General features: G+C 41.9%; 1 protein-coding gene across 1 annotated transcript in view; it reads right to left on the reverse strand.

The window, feature by feature from the left end:
* SULT4A1 (sulfotransferase family 4A member 1) overlaps positions 1-19,656 on the reverse strand; it is a 31,771-nt gene extending 12,115 nt beyond the window's left edge. The window contains exons 1-4 of the mRNA XM_026067827.1: positions 19,463-19,656; positions 1,914-2,044; positions 429-509; positions 193-319 (exon numbers count right to left, since the gene is read on the reverse strand). Coding sequence (XP_025923612.1) covers positions 193-319; positions 429-509; positions 1,914-2,044; positions 19,463-19,631 — 508 coding nt within the window. The 5' untranslated portion in view covers positions 19,632-19,656. The remainder of the gene's footprint in view (positions 1-192; positions 320-428; positions 510-1,913; positions 2,045-19,462) is intronic.
* Positions 19,657-20,302: the final 646 nt, after the last annotated feature.

Consider the following 20,302-nt stretch of genomic DNA (forward strand, 5'->3'; position numbering starts at 1 on the left):
ATGGGGTCAAATATTGTAAGGCAATTATTTACAAGGTATGGCCACAGTTTGCATGGACAAATCTAAATACTTGTAGCCCTGCATTTGTAGTGATCTCCTTGCTGTAGATGGAAAACAAAAATGCACTTTTATCCAGTTCATTTCTGCACTTGCAGAGGGAATGCAGCCTGTGCAAAGAGAACAGTTTCTTACACTTATCATTCATAAACCTTCTGCAGAACTCCTGAAACGTTCCTCTGTAGCTCATGGTCCTTAGGGAGCGGTGAAACTGGTAATAAGACACCACCAGGTCTTTGGGGTTGCGAGCCATGTATATTACCTATGAAAGGGGGGAAAACCATCTTATTGAAAGAGTTTTTTCCCCTGTTTCCCACCGCACTTAAACACCTGCTGCTGGTACAGTTAATCAAATGTGAATTCATTTTTACCTTAGAATTGCCATTATGGAGGTCTGAAGGCAAAAAACGATATGGTAGGTGGCTTTTTATGAGGCGAGGAGATGTCAGTTCCTAAAATAAAACAAAAAGAGAAACATTTCTTATTGAGCATTAGGTGTTTGGCATGTCCTGAGTCCTCCTGAACCATCACACTTAAAGTCCTTTACTGTACTGTGTCACATTCACAAATTCACTTCTTAAACTAATAGGGGTCTGGGACTAGGAATTTGGTCAGGGAGTTGCATCTGTTTCTTAAATATCAAAAGGAATGCGAATGTGCAAAAATTGGTGTTTTTCAAACTGCTTCCATTTGTAAGAAAATTCTTAGTATCAGATTAACTTTGTTCCCAGTGATGCTCCCACTGAAATTTTCTGAAAAACCTCAGAAGCTCTGAATGTACAGAGATTCAGAAAACCCTATACTATATTTCTTCACTTTAAAATGTTAATCTTGCAATTTATTTTATCCTCAGATTTAGGCCAAACAATCCAAAGGTTCATCTGAGTAAGTATGCAAACACTTTTCACACAGAGTATTTTTCTATCGTAATCTTTGAGACAATAATTGTCTTATGACACAAATCATCTTCCAGTAGTTAAAACTGTATAAATTGATACTGGATCAAGTTGCTAGCACATCATATAGATAACAATGTGTAACCTCAAACTAAGCCCATTCACTATGCCACCATTTATTTGCATTAAAGTAACACTGAGGGTCTCATTGCACTAGGCCTCACATAGATGAAAAAGAGAAGCAATCTTTGAGCCCCAAATACTCTCAGCCCAAGGTAGGCTGATGCTACTGCTGGTGGTGACTGGAACCACTTTAGATCTATCCATGCTAGCCTTAGCTAGCTCAGTTCTATAAACATTGTAGATGTTTTAGGATGGAGCCCAGTATTTTGCCTAATCATTCCAAGATATGTTTGTATCAAAAGTAGCTACAGCAAAGACAGGATCACAGTTATATGCCATGTCACTAGTCTCTCTGTGAATAGTGTGGAAGTAATTTCACGTAGCATATTCCAAACTCCTCAAACTACACTAGAGTCTGTAGATCCACAGATCCTGGGTCTATAAGGATCTGAATCTGTAAATCCAGAGAGTAGTGGGTCTATAGATTTCTGTATCTGAAGTTCCTCTTTTGCAAATTCAGGGAAGGGATAAAATCAAATCTGTCTCATTTGGGCGCCTTCTACTTACATAAGCAAGGGAGATTCAGGACTCTTGCTACAGAAATATGTTGCCAAGGCATTTAGGACATCAAGAAACATGTTTTAAAACATAATAAAGTACAATAAAGCTTAATAAAAGCAATTTCAAAGTAACCTAATAATACCCTGAATCATTCCAACAAACTGAGCAAGTCCAGTGATGAAAAGGACAAGGACACAGGATGAGATGCAGTGACAAATACGGAGCCTAGGAAAAAGATACCCAAATGCTGAAAGACTTCTTTGAAATAAATTGTACCTTGATGATGTCCAGACCAGGCTGAGGGTACTCTAGGACTGGAAGTTGTTCATCTATATTCATTAGTCCAATCTCATCTGGATCAGCTCCCTGACTCACTAGATATACCACTTCCTGTAGCAAGCCTGTGCCTGCATAAACCAAACAATGAAAGAGAACAGATTGTATTATAGTCCTTATCTAAACAGAAGCATATGAAGGGAGACCCAGACATAGAAATAATGACAACTTTCATGCCTGAGAGTCTGCTGTGAACTAAGTTCGCAACTACTGTGTTTACTGTAGTATGTCGGTTCCTTTTGCTTTATTTTAAACATGCTAAGATCTCCTTTCATTCAAAATATCCAAGACTTTTCTTCGGTAACACTTTAACTATAAACATGTTTCTGTTTCCCAAGCCTTTCCTCTATGAATTGGAAAGCATTTTGCATACACTGAATCTCTCACTATGAATGCCAGTTAGGTAAATGTTGCTATTTCCATTTTAGAAATAAAAAAAGCAAATCAGAGATCATCCAAGTTCACAAAATACATTAGTGGCAATACTGGGAAACTGACACCATCTCCTCTATTCTCAATTGCAGGCAATTCTACTGCTATGTAATGATTTGAGAATCTATTTATACTTCCATTTTATGGATTGGATAAACCGCTGAATACATCAATGCATAGCAAGTCACTCATAAGCTTAAGAGGCCGCAGGTATGTCTCTCTGTCCAGTTTGAAGAAATTTACAAAGCAACCAATAGATATTTCAGCCTTAATGACTCTTCTTTGGAAAATTAATAGATATTCCAAAAGGAAGTCTGAACAGGGGAATTATTTCAACTGACCTTACCTTCAGGCAGGTAGGAGGGGAGGGTAGGAAACCCTCAAAACAGGCAAACAAAGTTCAGAGGCTTATGAAGAGAAGGGCACTGGCTTTTGGTGAGGTGGAGGGACAGAATGAGGGAAGGTCAAAATGAGCTAACAGGGAAAGGACCCCATGGCTGAAATGACAAATCATGTGGGGATGGGAAATCCTGGATGGAACCATGATGGACTGACCAAATTTTTAAGAATTGTGAGCGGTAAGGAAAATGACACAGGGATTTCTCTCTCTCTTGCATTACCTACAGTAACAAGCAATTGTTTCAAAACTCTTTATAAAGGCCATGCCTGTCTGCTTCAACAACCCCATGTTCTTGGAAAGACTAGCTGCAAATTCAGAGATCATGCCTTTTGGTCCTGTTGTAACTTGAAAATCGGTCCGCAGTTAATTCACGTTAATTAGCAAGTAGCACTTAAGGCACATTTTGTACACATTCTTGCATGTTGTTCCAACATAAAATTGGTGTATCATTATTTAGAACTTTTTAAATCTGAGCTAAGAAGAGAAAAGAAATCTGTTGTACTTTAGAGGCTAGTTAGTGGGAATATAGTCTGGACACAGTGTAAAAGAACGTACATCTCTGAGAATTGCTTTAGAGAATAAAATTCCTGTTTCCTTACCAATGGATGGGTGGGTAAATGAAAAGGGCTTGAAAAAAAACCTTCTACATTATCATCACCCACAGAGACAGCTGTCACAGACTTAATACAAACCGGCCCTTGAGGCTGTTCACTCTGCATTTTAAAGTCCAAGCATGTATTTTATACATTAAAATTAACATACATATAGTACCAGTCGGGATCAGTCCTTGTGACTCTATGAGCACAACCCTTGTTCTCATTAAAAATTTATTCTGACAGGAGACATTGGGGTTCTCTGTAATTTATTTCTGTATTTCCAATTTTGCTTGCAAAGAAAAATGCTATTACAGCAAACTTATTCCATGAAAGGAAAAGGAATAACTGTGTGGGGATAAACATCGACACACAGTCTTTTCTTGCTCAGCTACTCTCCAGGCAAAAAGAAACCATCTTCATTGTGCCTCTATGAATACAGGAGGGATGCTGGGTTGAGGTAGCACTGGGCTGAAACATCACCAGTGCAGCATGTCCTCACAGTCACCAGATAACTAAGGAGTGAGAGCCAGGCAGTGCAGCCTCCATGGCCTTACTGAATTCAGACCCTAGGCCATGCACTTAGCTTTGCATGTTGGCTAGCAGATCCATGGAGCACTGCAGAGATAGGAGATGACAGAGGAGGTGGCCTGTGATCCATGTAGTGTGTAGGAGGCACGGGGAAGCAGGGTTCTGATTCAGAAGGAAGTGGGCCTTTAGAAGCTCAAAGGACTTCATTGTTTTTATCTAAATATGCTTCCATCAGAAAAACAAAAATCTTGATCAAGTGCAGCTTCTTTAGAACAGTGCTTTAAACCTTTGAACCTCGGTGCTAATTATTAGCATGCACATATGTATATACACACACACAAATTACACATAATCCAGCGTTCCATCTTATTCCAATTCATACAGCAAACAGTATTTCTATGATATGTGTTTTATAAAGGGAAAGACTGCAAACTGACAGTTTAAACTTCTGGTTTCCAGGCAGCCAGAAGGCTAGAATTTCTCCTCCCTACACATGCGTGAGGACCACTGATCCTGAATTTTCCCACTCATGAACTTTTCAGTTTTGTCGCCCAGTGTATAGGGCCAATTTTCTTCTACATTAGCACTCAGTTACTCCACTCAGGATTTTCAGGGTCTTGATGCGAGTGGGATTCCCTTTTGAGGGAACTCTGATTTTTTTACTTGTCATCCTTAATCAATTACAATTTATCCCCCCCTACCCCTAGAAACCTCATTTAAAAACAGTCATCAACCTGATTTTCTTTGTGTTTTACAGCCCCCTTCCCCAGGGTTATGTGGTTAAAAAGAAAAAACAGATAAAGCCTTTATATATAATGAAATACATATAACCTCCTTACATCTCTATTAGTAGTAAAAACAACTGAAATCTAAATTACAGATATAAAAAAGGCTGAACGTGCTTTCGGTTCAGAAATGATGGCTTAACACAGCAATCCAAATATCAGACTTGCATGCCAGGGCAGGTCCCTGAGAACATCAGCTGGTGGGAAAGACAAACAAATTGGGGATACTTTATATACACATGTGATGAGAGGCCCAAGCCTAGACTGGGGTTAGGAGAGTTTATTAAATTAGCTACTGTGTGAGGTAAATGTGAGTCTTTTGGTGTGGCCCCTGATTCTGCATCTCGGAACAAAGCATAGCAAAACTGACCATTTGAACCAAGTGGCTTAAAATGATGTCTGCAGAGATGTGTGAGAACCACCATTTTATGGAGGGATGCTAGAGTAAATTGCTGAAACTGAGATTTTTAAAGGAAATATGAAAACTGGGTGTCAGAGTTGAATTTAATCCCCTTTGATAATTCCAATCTAGCACAAAACTTGGCCCTAACCAAACATCACATTTTGCATCTCTTATATTTTCCAACATCTTTGCCCCATGTTTCTGAAAGTGTGTGCATGTATGTGCATCCCTCACTGGGGATGGTATAGAAAGAGTAAACAGTCAAAAAAAAAGAAAAACAGGATTAAGCTGTCAGTCTTTAGGCATGAGGCACCAGATGCAATATTTGTAAGTACCCAGCAATCCACCCTTCCTTCTTCCAGCCACTGCTGACTGCAGATCCACATTTCATCCTGGAGGAAGACTGCTGGCCCTGCTAGATCCAAGGTCATATGCCAAAACAGATGTGGAATTTGTTTAGGTCTATCCAAATCCAATTAAAAGGAAGCCAGTCAGGATCTGGAGAACTTCAGTGCACTTTATCTGAGAAATGCTCTTCCCTGACAGGCTCATTTGTTATGTCAATATAATGCTTCAGGAGAAAATAAAGTGTTCCAATTTATCACAGAACATCTGGAAAGAGATGGGATGGGAAACAGTAGTGATAAGCCACTGCCAGAACTGGTAGGTTTTTAGGAGAGTCTTTTAAATGATCTCTGAACCTACAATTCCATGCTGCATAAGAGCATGTGCAAACAAAGCCCAGTCAGAGCAGTCTGAAAGTGAACTGATTGGGCTGCACTGTCCTTTTCAGTGATACCTAATGATGTACAGAAATCAGGACTCGTTGAGAACCCTTCCAGCCCACACTCAGCCCTACAGAAGCCCCTGTGATGAACAAGAACTCTTCATTTGTGCCCTTTTTCATAGCCAATATCTCAGCAACACTAGCAAAGCTAGTTCATGGCCATACAGCCTCTGCTTATCAGTAGATGTAACTGCTCCAAGGGCAAACAGACAGCATAGCAAGACAGCCAATAATATTTCCAAATGCCTCACTGTTATTCCTTTTTATTTATTTATTACTTTTAACATCAAATTTAGTCTTTTTAGGAGAACTATTCTTTTGTGCAGCTGCCTTCTGGCTCCTCTTACCACTTTCTGACCATTGGCACGCTTTCCTGTGCAACCATTAAGTATCACAGATTTGTTCAAGGTGAAGTGGCAGCTATAAAGCAGGGTGCTTCCTGCAAAACTTTCCTTCTCTCCACTGTTTCTAATGCAGTTTATTTCAAGAGTTTCTCCCCTCCATATTAGCTAACATGGGACAAACCAGCAGCTCAAGGGTGCGAGGGTCTTTGATATATTCCTTTTACTCACCCCCTTGTTTGGAAAGTCATCTGGAAAAACATAATAAAGGAATGCTAATGTTAGTATTAAAAATTTTCTAGCACTCTCAATTAGTTGCACCTTATTTGATCTACCAGCGCTTGATCGAGTTTCAGCTAATACAATGCAATGGACCCATTATGACTCATAATTTTTTTATAGCATTGGTAGATATAAGTGCTCATTAAAAATAAGGGCTGCTAGAGCTGTTATAGATTGGCTTAGCAAGTGCTGTAAAGCAATTCCCCATATAGTTCTCCTAATTGCCTACAAACGCCTTCCTCTTTCACCAATTTCAGTGTGTATTTGCAGGTGAGTACGACGGTTTCATCTTAAGCCTACAATAGTGGAGGAAAAATTAGATTTTCCACTGAAGAAAAAAAATCCCAAACCTTAAAAATATTTCTTCTTCAGTTCCATATGTTCTGTTTCTCTTACACCTTGGAATTCCAAAAGGCTTAAGAATAAAGACCTTTATTGTTATCAATGAGGTTTTTAATAATAAAGATAAGGCATACACCTTGACAGCATATTTCCCAATTCTTCTGTTACGATGTTCCTAGGTGAAACTTATGATTCAGAATAAAGGCTAAATTGTGTTATCTGTCCAATATTGAGTGCCCAATTAAATACATAACGGAGGGCCTGATTTTCAGAAAGGGCCGAGTACTCATCCTCTGAAATTTATGCCCCTTTTAAGTGGCCTAAACGCCCCTAAAATCAATAGTCACTTGCCAAGGAAGTCTATGGGACATGAAGAAACTGAATCCAGATCTTCTGAAACTTATGGCAACAGCATAAATAAGACCAGATTTAAAAGAAGAGTTAACTGCATGATTTCTGACAACATTCAGTAAGCAGTGTCTCGGCTTCTTGGACTTATTAATCAGTTTATTTTTCATTTTCATAGAATTATTGTTACTATATGTAACATCGTATTCTAAAGCAGTGTTTTAACAAGCTGGTTACAAAACAGTGCTATTTTCAGCTAACGTATTGGTTCTATTTTTAAAAAATGGCCTGAATGCTAATTCTCCTTTATGCTAGAATGCTAACTACTCCGTAGAGAATAGAATGGAAAGTGCAGAACTAGCCACAGTGCATTTCAGACAAGGCACGGACCGCAAAGGCTTTCACCACTTTCACACAGCAAGGCAGACAATGCAGTATGTCTCTCACAGAACACCAACACAAGCAGCTCAGAGAAAAAGGCCTACTGGGACTTTTGTGCATGCTGGATCCCAAAGCTAGAGCAATACTAGTAAATAAAACACACCAGGGCCTGTTCTCTGGCCCTGAGGACATGGAACACAGCAGAACCCACATCCCCTGAGACAAATTCCCCAGACAAGACAGCCTCCTCCATGCAGCTTCTTGGGAACAGTCCCTGGCTCTGGCTATCTCCCACTCTGTGCTGGGAAGCGCACTGGCAGGGAGAGAGCTGAACCGCACAGACCACAGCTGTGTCAGGGAATGTGCTAACAGTAAAACAGCACAGATGATGGCCTGCCACTGCATGAGCTTCTCTGTCTTAGTTAAGTTTATCAGTGCAGATATGGTGGTATAGATATCCAGATTGTCTACTTTGCTTAGTTTAGACTTTGGAAAACCAGCAAAAAGGAAAAATAGTCTGAGTCACTTGCTCCCTTAACATTGAATCTAACCCATAGCTATGCCAATCTGCCCCAGCAGGCAGAGATCCACAAGGCAAAGGCCTCTTGCTGAGGACAGCAAAAGCAAAAAGGGTTTCTCTTCTATCCCTCTTAAGTCACAACATCCTCATAGCCACTGGCTCTGCAGCAAGAACCAGGTAAATAATACTAATAGCACAAAGAACTGTGAGCCAGGTCCCCAGATTGCTCAAAATCTAGGGATTAAAAATAACTACATACCAGTGTGTTTTTATTTGCCTTCAGATTGATGAGTAAGGATTTGTTTTCAAGCTTGTTTCCACATCCATGGCCTTATCGTATCTAGGTCTCCCAGATTTTGTTACATGTCCTTCATTGATAGAATAGGTTGGTATCTAATATTCAAAGGGGAAAGTATCTCACTCATGGATGTTCTCTTTAAGCTTTAGCTGGGCTGGTAAAATATGTGCCTGTCTATGGATGCTCATCACATCTGCACCAGATGTAATCACCAGTGGAACAGTTTGTGTGAAGTTGCCTCAATTCACTTAAGACTAAGTCAGCCAAATTAGCTTAACGAGTTTATATTTTTGGCATAAACTCACCTGGCAAATTTTACCTCAGGCAAATTAAAAAGTCTTCACACAAAATGCTCTGTGGGCAGTTCTGTAAGAACRGTGACAAATAGCAGGTAAAGGGCACTAACAACTTGCACCAGTGCAGATGCTTTTAAAAGAGGACATCTACTAGTACTCTTAGATTATTTCTTTCAGTTTCCGCTCTCCAAACGAAACGTTCTCCCACAGCATAAGAGAGCACAACACCTATCATGTTAAAACAAACAAACAAAAAAATGTATAACAAATACCTGATGTCAGGAATATGAAAACAGTAGATAAATGAATTAAAGCTCCAAGCTTGTTTGCTACCTCACCAACTCTCTGATGGACAGAATCACATCCCTTTTTACTTTTCCCACACTTGTTCAAAGTTGACCCCATCTAAAGTCTACCCAGTACATTCAGCTGTTACCTTCTCTTCCCGAGCTTTTCTATTTCATGGACAACCTCACGACCCAAATCAGAGACACCACCYCACCATAACAATAATGTGAGCATGCAGGATCATGCAGTCGCACAAAAGGGCAGGCAAACTGGACAGTAATTTATGGACAAAAGAATGCTTTTATTAGCCAGTATATGCTACAGGGCAGAATCTGTCTCAAACCTCTGAAAATTATCTGGCAAAGTTGGGCCATAAGCATAAAATAATAATAGTAATTCCTCACAGCAGATGCATCAAAGGTGATAATACCAGATTTTCAAACCTCACCTCCTCACTGGAACATACATAGGAAGGTACATGCCTTTACTCCAGCTAATATCATTTGTATCCTGCCCCCCTGCTTCCTCTGGAAGTCCCATTCCCATAGTCTTTCAGAGCCTATACCAAAAATATGCCCAAATTGTATCGTACTACCCCAGCAGGAGCTGAACTTCATCTCCAACACTATCTAAGCCCTCCCACTGTGCCTAATTCCCTTCCATTTTCATACAGGTGACAACACTGTACCAAGGATAACAATACAGAAAAGAACTCTGCCATAATGACAAGTCATTATTTTTTAAAATCACCCTCCAGGACTTCACTGTGTTAAAGAGAAGTGCTTAGTTATCTTCAGCACCACTGATTTCTAGAACTGCCTGCCTGCCTTTCTGGGTTTTGTTGTACAGAGTTGTAATATGGTCTGTGGCTAACTGCAGAGCCTTGTAATGAGCTCTGTTGATTGAAATAGCATCAGAAGGCAAGAGACAGTAGAGTGTCCATATTAGAAACCTGTGCTGAGGCAGTTCTCCTAGCCTTTGCTATGAACCTGCTCCTCTGCCCATAGGCTAGGCATATTTGGGAAGATACCTGTCACTTCTGAAAGTGCCTTGCTTGACATTCAGACTTGTGTAGTGATCCAAAACAGAATTCTATGCCCCAGTTTCAATCCCTGGCAAGAAAATTGTTAGGCAAAACCTGCCTACACATTAATGTGTGTTTGCATATATCTGGTGGTTAAATTGCAAGGCAGCACACTGATACTATCACGTGAGAACGCTGCAGGTAAGAGTCACAYGTGCAAAAAATGGAAAAGAAGCATATTTGTGTTTTGGAAGTTCAAGAAACATTGTTTACCTTCTGTGCATGCAACTGCATAGCCTCTTTAGTCAGCTACTAGTTGTCTATGATCAGGGAGTAAACCATTTTGTCTCAAACAGAATCCCCCTCAAGTTATGGCTATCCATCATAATAGCTGCTCTATGCAATATCAGCCTTTGCAAGGTACCTATGCCCTCACTCATGTTTAGCACACTATCATTTCACCTCTGTCTGCTGAATTGCAATTTTAGGCAAGCTACAAATATTTCTGTTGTTGCTTTTCAAAATTAGAAACGGAAACAGATCCAGTTGGGAGTATGAAAGAGGATCGGCAAATCTATATCACCGTGGGTTTTCTCAGAATTGCAGCAAAATCCTTGATGAGAGTACACTATTCCTAATAGAAAGCACTGGTGATTCAATAGCAGCGCTGACATTGATCGTTATTAATGTGCACCTCAGCTATATATGCATACAGCAATCCAATTTTAGCAATGCCTTTAGCTGTTTTGTGCTACTCTGGCAGCCTTGATCAACAGTAAACAGGCTTTTAACTGTATGGTTAGCCTAGGTTTATGGTCAACCAGGTTTATGGTCAAGCAGGACACTTGCATCAACAGGACACTGCAAAGCAGCCAATGTACTGACAAACCTGCACTGCTTCATGCATAGCCACTGTGTATCTACTGAACATGATTCTCATCTCACTGGCTTCACTCTTTCCTCATTTTGTTGGCTTAGACRAATTTATTACTCATGTACTTGGATGCAGTGAAGGGCTAATTCAGCACTATTGTCTACATCCCATATGGTGATCTAATTTCATTATACACTGTCCAGAACTTGCAGCCTTATGAAGGATGATGGCCTTCACATCTTCCACTACAAATGGTGGGTGTTTAAGAGGACATGAAATCAGATCCCATTTTTTAAATTTTAGATGGATTTTGGCATTAGTGAGAAAAATCTCTCCTCAGCTGTTTCTCCAGTGCTCTTCCTTTTCCTTTTTTCATCCCTCTCTATCATAGCTACTGCCTCAGGCTTACCTAGCTAAACCTCCTTTACACAGTTTCAGCCCTTGCTATGCTTCCTTCCTGACATTCCTCAGTACCCTGTCACTCCCCTCACAGCAGGCTTCCCCAGCCTGCAGACCTATTTGGCTGAAATGTTTAATAATTGAATGTTTCCTCTGCTAGCTGTCTTGTCTGCACACATACAGCAAAACACTTCACTGCTACTGAATCTGCAGGTTACAAGATTAATACATGACATAAATTGATTTAATTTGTTTTGTGGGAGTCCGTAAAGGACTTTGGTATACAGAACCATAAGTATTTCAGCTCTCATGCCACATCCCTCTGGATTCTCCAAAGTGTTACAGAAAATTTGAACAGGGTCAAAGTAATGAGATCTTGCAGGCTTTATGTTTTCAGCCCTTTGTTGGTTGCTCCCACTGAGTGGAGAAAAAAAAAAAACCTTTCCTACATACTAGTATTACTACTTGCTCTGCTTTAATACCTAGATGCTTAATTCAAATTCAGAGCCACAATTTGCTAAGTTTCTCTGCAAAAATATAAATGGCAGCTGACATCTTCTGGCCCAGAGGATTTCTTGTCTTCATAAATAAAACACAAAAATGCTAGTAGAGATGAAACACATCCACATGACTCCAACAGAAAATGGAGACAAAGAGATTAAATGACTTATCCAAGGTCAAGGACTCTCTAGCCAAGAGGTCAAATCATATGTCCAGTGCCCCAAGGCTAGCATCCCTTCTGAAGCAACTTATATGGGACAACAAAGAGGGCAGTTTTTTGATAGATTGTATGAATCCCCACTGAAGTAAAAAGGAGAAAAGTCTTCTTTTAATAAAAGATTGCATAATGAGAATGAAGAATGGCATGTGCTTCATCTAATTTAAGTACAATGTTCAAGCATTTTGCTTCCTTTCATTAATATCTTCTGTATGAAAGATGAACATTAACATGAAACAAGAGCAACTGGCTGTTGGGTTAGGGATGATTTATGGCATTTTCTAATTCTTTAGTCTTTGAGGTCATTATTGTCTAATCCAGTCAATACTGATTTTGCATATATCCAGGAAATACCTTTTAAACAGGGTAAAACCTTTTTTCCTTTTTTTCCTGAGCCTGCTTTCAAAAGCAACTCACTTGAGTTTCATACTACTTCAGAGTAGAAAAGCAATTTTGCTACATTTGCAAGAGACCCAACGAAACCCACCAAGTAACTGGAGAATTCTTCCTCTTCTGTACCATTTGTTCTCTCTGTCTCTAGTAACATCTCTTCACTGGTTTGATAAAAGGCTCAAAAGAGAGACACTGCTAGCTAGATAACAAAAACAAGTATTCTTTATCTACAGATTTTCCCTTCTCCACCATTATTTCCTGCTTGAGGCACATATGGACCTATTCAGTTCCACTCACTCCGAAATCAGTCAAACACATGAGTGGCAAACTTCCCACAGTCTTCAATTACTTATTATTTGATGTTTTAATTTATCATTTCTTCACCTTGCAATAATATTTAAGACTCCAAGTCAATACCAGACTGCCTTTTGAGCTACACATAAATAAAACAAAAGATAGTCCCATCTCAAAAGGGCTTTCAAATCACAGGATCGCAAAGGCCCTGACCCACAAACACTTGTGTACAAGCATTACTTTCTGCAGCAGAGTGGTCCTGTTGACTCAATGGAGTGACTTAAAAGAGCAGAGATATTTACTCTTCTGACTTCTGGAAGGAATATGACATTGGTCACCAAAAACCAAGAGCATGAAAATGGATTCAAATTTGAACCCCGCAAATCAATACCTAAAATGACAGCTCACAAAACACATTTCCATCACCCAGTTTGCTGTTCCATTGTTCTTTGCCTAAGAAGTCCATTCTTTTTGGCCAGATGGTATGAGAACTGATGTACATTCATACTGCATCAAAGTCATGTGATATCAGGGCTTTATRAATTACTTAAGATGGAGAAACTGAATGAAGGTAAATGCTACCATTCTGATTTCTAAGCCATTAACTATCACATTCATCCACATTCATGAAACTAACAGAAGCGTGGTATCTTTCCAGATATATATATTTCCATGGGTCAATACAGCTTCACAAAGCAGAGGGCAAAGGAAAAGAATACCAACTGCATTTTGTGTACAAAAATCTCTTGATTTTATGCCAGTCTCATGATTTCTCGGGGCATGCCTCTAGGTCAGTGACACCTGAATTCACTTTTTAAATGAAACCTGGTTAAACTCAAGGCAACAATATCCTGCAAAGAGAACAGGCCTTTATAAATCCCAGGTGACAGTAGAATCTGGCTATTTGGCAAGAGGAGAAACTGTTATTACAAAATAATACCAATAAAACCTCTTGGGCAGGGGTGAGGGGGTTCCATATGGGAATTCTGGAAATTAAGGCCAATCAGCCAATTTAACACACCAATGTCCATGCAGATACTCTCATTGCCCGAGAGGCTTAGCTACTATGTGAGGCCACCTCAGTCTTGCCATTCCAGGATAAACCACTGCAGCCCACAGCTGACTCACGGCACTGTGTCTGACAGTTCCCAGGCTAGAAACTTCCCCAGCTTGGGCACATCCCTGGGCAGCCTTTCAGCCTGATTCTCCTCTCAGTTATGTCTGCACAAATCAGGACTGACTGTCAGCAGTGTTGGATCCGTGTAAATCTGGGCAAGTGGGAAGAGAATCAGATTCCCTGTGCTTAGGTTTATTAGTCTCTCACATCACGCAGAGGCTACTGGCAAGTGTTAACCAGTTAGGAAGCAAGCCAAGGCACAGAGAAAGTACAACTTACCAAGCAGCGGCTGGGAACGCTTATGGGTGGGTAAGAGAGGAAAGAGATGCCGTGACTCCCCAACATAATCACTGTAGCTCTGTGCAGACCTTTATCGCCCACTGATTGCTATGGTGGATAACTGTGGTAACTGCAGATGATATGTAAGCTGGTGAGTTAGATGTCTACTGACTGCAAGACACCGCTGCAAGCATAGTTCATATGTAGCCATGTACTATTAAGTCAAGCAGGAATACTCTTAATATTGAATAATAAGGATATTATTGTGCAGTACAATAATCCTCTAAGACCTCAACCAGAAACCAACCTTGCTGAATAAGCGTAACATCCCTGCCAAAAGATTTTATAATCTGAGGAAAAAACACAAAGGGTGGGATTGCACAAGACAAACAAAGCAAGATTTCCACACAAGGCATAGTCATTTGGTATATTTTCTTTAAAGCGTATTTCTTAAATCAAGGCCATTTCACTGATATGTTTTTATAAGATGATCCCGCAACTGAGACTGATAAGAAGGTGAAGGGAAGAAACAAGAGGCCAGAGTTAAGAAATTCTTAAACCAATTTCACAGCCAAAGAAAGTACATGAACCTACATCCTCAGCAGTTCAAGCATCCTTTTGCCTGAAATATAATAGCTTCTGATAGCTAAGTCTGATTCAGAGAATATTCTAGATGATAAGCAGAAACCTGTTGATTTTTAGTGGCAAATCACACAAATGAGAAAAGCGAGGTTTACATTGAATCCCCTATTTTTGATTTACAGCCTAGCAGCTTCTTCCACTGCTATAACTGTCAATGGATTAAAGAACTGTATCCCCTATAGCAGAAGAAAAATCAGATCAAAGAACTGTATCTCCTATAACAGAAGAAAAATCACAAGGCATGGAAAAAAAAAAAAGGGATTATAGTACGAGGGAAACGGGCCATGGGGAAAGGTAGTCAGAGCCCTGGCATGTGACAGAGAAAGGGGAGAGAAAACCGTAAACACAACTCCTCCCATCAGTCAGGGAAAGGCTTGGGGGACACCAGGGTCCCAGCAAGAGGCAGATGTTGGATTCAGGAGTGTTGGAAACAGCAGAGGATAGGAGAAGGGTATGCATGCACTGGAAGAGGCATGCACAACAGGAGGATGCAGAAAACCCACAACATGTGCAGTGCACTTTGTCAACAGATACAATAAAAAGCATGACCTTCTTCTCTATGTATAGAACCTTTTAGGTAAATAAAATGATGGACAACTAACTCAAGTGAATTTTCTTTGGCTGATTTCATACAATACCAGAGGTAAGGATTGAGAAAGAATATGAAAGAGGAAAGTCCAGTGAACATACCCATCCTTGAATGGATCCGCAAATTCATTGTTGGCACTTATTTAAGCCAAAGGCCCAAAGTCAGCTATCATATTTCCTAGAAGCTCATGGACAGTTACAGAAATCCAATGCTGGAGAGAAAATTCAAAATGCTGTAAAAAAGGACCTCCGGACAGTAAAAAGGCATACACAGCACTTCAATTTGACATCAGACAACAGGTCAGAAGAGCAAGTGTTCTCATGAACTGACTGGACTTAAAGCTGGTGTTTCCCCAACACCAACGTTTTCCCACACAGAACTTCCGAAAATTATTTGGCAAAAAAAAAAAAAAAAAAAAGTGGGACAGACAACTTTATTATCCATGTAAATAGCTTACTTTCTGAAATCACCAGTTTTGAAAAATGCATTATTGTGGGCTTTGATCCAAGAATGCAAAATGCACATTTGTTCTGACAGACACAAGAAGAGCAACAATTAAGAAAGCTATTGTACATCAGTAATGAGTAAAGCAAATGGATGGATCATGTACAGTCAGGGGTTAGCATCAGAAGACACAGCAAAATACCTAAGTGAACTCGGAGTCAATACTATACTTCATTGGTTTAATTCCACTGAAATCATTAACATTAACAGAAGAACAATCTATCTCTTGGCACAGTGACTGGGGAAATACCATGAAAGAATTTGTTTATTCATTAATTCTGGAGTCTATAGAGAAGAATTTGAATTTCCAAGTAGGGTACAAAAAAGCCCACAGTAACTAGAGGGTTCCAGGAAAGTTTTGACAAACTGTACAATGGGTTTCCTGTGGCACACTGCATCCTAATCTCATCTGTGAAGCAATCTTGTGTGTTCCATTTATTTAATGCTATACAGAATGGTACTCCATGTTACATTTGCAACTACTGTAAATCTCAGTGGATCCTGTTCATCTTGTCCATTCTATGCTACAAATAGAGCTACATGAGAGATGAAACTTTTGACTTTGTTTCTTTAGTAGAGCAGAAGCACACCTGATTTTACAGTACGTAGCATGACAAAAAGGTTTTCTAATATATACTTACATATAAACATATATGCACTCCCACATATTTACATATATTTGTTTAAATGAGTCTGTTTTAGGCACAAGCTTCCCCTAGTGCAGCAGTTCCCAAAAGTTGTTATCATTGATTGGACACAGGTGTTAGGATTAATTAAAGATATAAAGAGTATCATTATTTAGGCATCCATCAGCGGAAATCACATTAAAGCAGAGTCATTTTCCATTAGGCTTATTACATTACTCCCAGTAAAGCCACTGGTGCATTCAATTTTCTGCCATTATTGGACCAGCTCTTCCTTGGGTCATTCCCAATTCACCAATATCTGTAACTATTTCCAAGCATTATCTCCATCTCACGTCTTCAAAATGGCGTATGTACTTCTTCAGTCACTAGGAATACTGTACCAGCCCTGACCCCCAGGAAACACGGGCCTATAAGCCATTTGTGTATTTTCTTCACCAGAYAAATCAACAGATGGTCAACAGCTACTGATGGAGCCTTCTGTTATTAGATTGCAGCATAGGGCTCAGTAACAGCTAGAAGCTCTGGCCTCTCACATCTAGCAGAAGGGCTTGTTTGTATATTTTTCCACAATTTGAGCAGATGGAGAGCTGGTGAAACACTGAACAAAACTGATTTTTGAGAAAACAACAAAAAAAGTTTTCCCTTGAAACTATTTGAAAATGATGTATTTTTCTTTTTTCATAATTTCTACTGTCAAAAATATTCTTGAAAATTTTCTTGTAATTTCATCCCAATGTTTTGTTTAAAGATTTCAAAAAAAATTTTGAGATTTCAAAGGTCCTTTACTCTCCCCAAATTTCATTTTGTGTGCAAAATACCTTTTGTAAGCCTACTTTATGATTACAGCAACTTTATGAAAATTCTGAATAGCTCCAGTTAACAGCAAAATCTTTATCAATGCTACTGAAAGACAGAAGGATGTAGCTGTAGTTAAGGTAATGGAGAAGAGCTTGGAGTTCTGGATTCAATTTCTGGCTTTACTGTGGACCTCCTGCATGACCTTGGCTAATCAATGGGAACCACATTTGGGCTGCCTAATTTCCACTGGCATTCCTGTCCCAAATCAACAGAGCCTTTGACAATTGATTCAGAAGCCCTAAATAAGGCACCGAACTGTAAGCCACGTAGGGTCAGCCAACAAAACAAGTTACAAGGGTCTCTAGAATTTAGGCCACCTAAATGTGGTCTTGCAGAGGTTGTTAGTGTGTTCTAGAGCCTGTTCCCATGAAGGGAATGAGAGATTCCTCAGATCTGTCCTAAATACCCTCTTTCTTGGCAAGTAAAACACATTGGTACTTATTGTGGTCCTGAGGCTCATCTACAGCTCATCTACACAGCACTGAACCTTCAGTTTTGGTGTCTCAGTTCTCAGTCTTAGGTTTCACATTGCCTGATAGTAAACCCTCATGGAGTAAGCTATGCCACTAACTCTGTAAATGGACAGTGCCTTGTCACTGATCTCAGCTGGGGCCCTGAGAGACCTAGTATAGTGCTGCTGCATTCATAAGATAATAGCAAATTAAATAGGACTATGCAAGCTGGCTTTCTATGGCTGATTGTATAGCCATGGCAACTAAGTTATTGACAGCTGACAGACTGCATAGTTATTGTGCCGGGCCACTGGAAACCAAGGTTAGCTGAGGATATTTAATGATCTGCCAATATGAAGTCGGGGTGCTATACTAACACGAGTGTTGTAAACACAGATTTGCAACACTGAAATCTTAATAAGCTGAAATAATTAAATTGTGATCTTTCAGCTTCCTGCACGCTATAAATCTTTAAGAAGACAGTTTAAAAGAGCAATAAAGATGTAGCTGGCTGGTCTGAATCCTAGCATTTTGAGGGTCATCCATCTGTCTACATACTGTCCCTATTCTCTAATGTATGCATCTATCAAGCACTAGCCAGTCTAACTGCATCATTAGTAATGAAATATTAAAAAACACTGTAGAAATATTTTAAACTCCTTGAGAAATAAGATAGTAGGCATTGCATTGTGGGAGAAGTGTATAATTTTGTGTTATCACACCAAGAAAAACTAGAAAGGCATTAGCCATACATACAATAAACAATGAAATGATAAGAGCTAGTCAGTAACCTATGATACTGAAACATCATTTTACAAGGGTACCGAGAGAACAAACATATGCCATCTCTGTACAATGGACTTTGAATTTTCTGGAAAGAGATCATCTTATTGCCAGGAAAAAAGTCACTCAGAATGTGCTTAAAGAGAAAAAAAGAGTCTGTCCATCCCTGTTTGCTTCTGGTTTTACCAGGTGGGTTACAAAGCTACCATATTGTCTGTCTCTTTGCAGACAGCACTATATCCAGGTTAATTCAGTTTGAACATTTCGCTTGGAAACAGAGAGGATAAGAAATCAAGAAATATGATATTAAAAGCACGGATACCCAGGTGGTATAGAACAGCCAGGCGATGCGTTTACTGAGGAGAGAAACACAGTGCTAGCGGGAGACGCTGCTGGTGCTGAAGGCGAGCGGCCGGATGCGCTTGGAACACATGCTGCCCCAGAAGGACCCGCTTGGCCGCCGCGGGGGCGCACCACAGGCCGCGGCGGAGCACACGGCAAACCTGCGTCTCACAGCCGAAACCCCTACGCATGCATGCCGCGTGCGTCCCCACCTCTGCAGACCCCCCTCGCCTCGAGCACCGTCGCTACCGCGGAGCAGGTCAGCTGAAGGCAGCGGGGGCACCGCGGACGGGCGACGTGCCGCCTCTGGCCTCCGCTGCCCCGCCTCGGGAGGGCAAGGGCAAGGCTCCCCTCCTCGCGGGGCGCCAGCTGCACCCGGCCGCCGCCGCCGGCCACCCCCGCTCCGCGGCGGCGAACTTTTCCCCCTGCGCAGCGGCCCGGGGGCGGTAGCAGAGGCCTCTCCCCGCCGCCGCCGCCCAACGGCCGCCGCCGCGGGGGGGGAGGGGGGGAAGGGAGGAGGCGACCCCCTCCCAGCCCGCCCGCCTACCTGACTTGGGGTAGGTGACAATCCAGACGTCGCTGTCCCTCACCGGGAAATTGGCGATCTCCTCCATCTTCCCCCTGCAGAAGGGCGGCAGCCGCACCCCATTGTACTCGAAGTACTTGCTCTCAAACTCCCCCGGCGTGCTGGGGGTCTCGGCCTCGCTCTCCGCCATCCTCTGCCCTGCTGCTGCCGCTGCTGCCGCCGCCGCGGGCGGGGGGGGGGCGGGAGGTGCGTGGGGCCCCGGGCGCTCCGGCGGGCAAGCGGCGGCGGCGGCGGCGTGCGCGGCAGCCCCGGCAGCCCCTGCCCCTGGCACGCCCCACGCACGCACGGGGAGGGGACGGGAGGGGGCGCGGGGGCGGCGGGGCCCGGCCGGCCGGCGGCGCATGGGCCCCGCGCGCGGTGATGTCATGCGCGGCAGCCGTAGCGCGCGGCGCCAACGGCCGCTAATGGCCGCTAACCGCCCGCCCTTTTCTTCCCTCTGTCCTCCTCCTCCTCCGCGGGCAGGACGTCTCTCACACTCACATACACACGTGCTTTCCACGCTGGGTCCCGAGGGGCCAGGGGTGAAGGATGGAGGGAGGACTTGCACACTCCGCTTTAGCCTCACAGCTGAGCGCGTGGCACACGGCTTTGCGATGGCGCGGGCCTACTCCGTGCTGGTGCCGAGGCCTTGGCTGGAGGAGCACGGACAGCGGGCCATGGAGGCGGGCAGACGTGGGGCAGCACACTGGCAGTCGGGTGCGCAGGGGATCCATCCCCCCTCCTTGCACCGAGCCCCATGCCAAGCGCGCTGTGTTGGGAGGCACACACCGCTTTTTTCATCCACACAGACCCTAAAAAGAA

The sequence above is a fragment of the Apteryx rowi genome, unplaced genomic scaffold (genome assembly GCF_003343035.1).
Source record: "Apteryx rowi isolate R43461 unplaced genomic scaffold, aptRow1 scaffold_263, whole genome shotgun sequence".
Taxonomy (NCBI): Eukaryota; Metazoa; Chordata; class Aves; order Apterygiformes; family Apterygidae; genus Apteryx; species Apteryx rowi.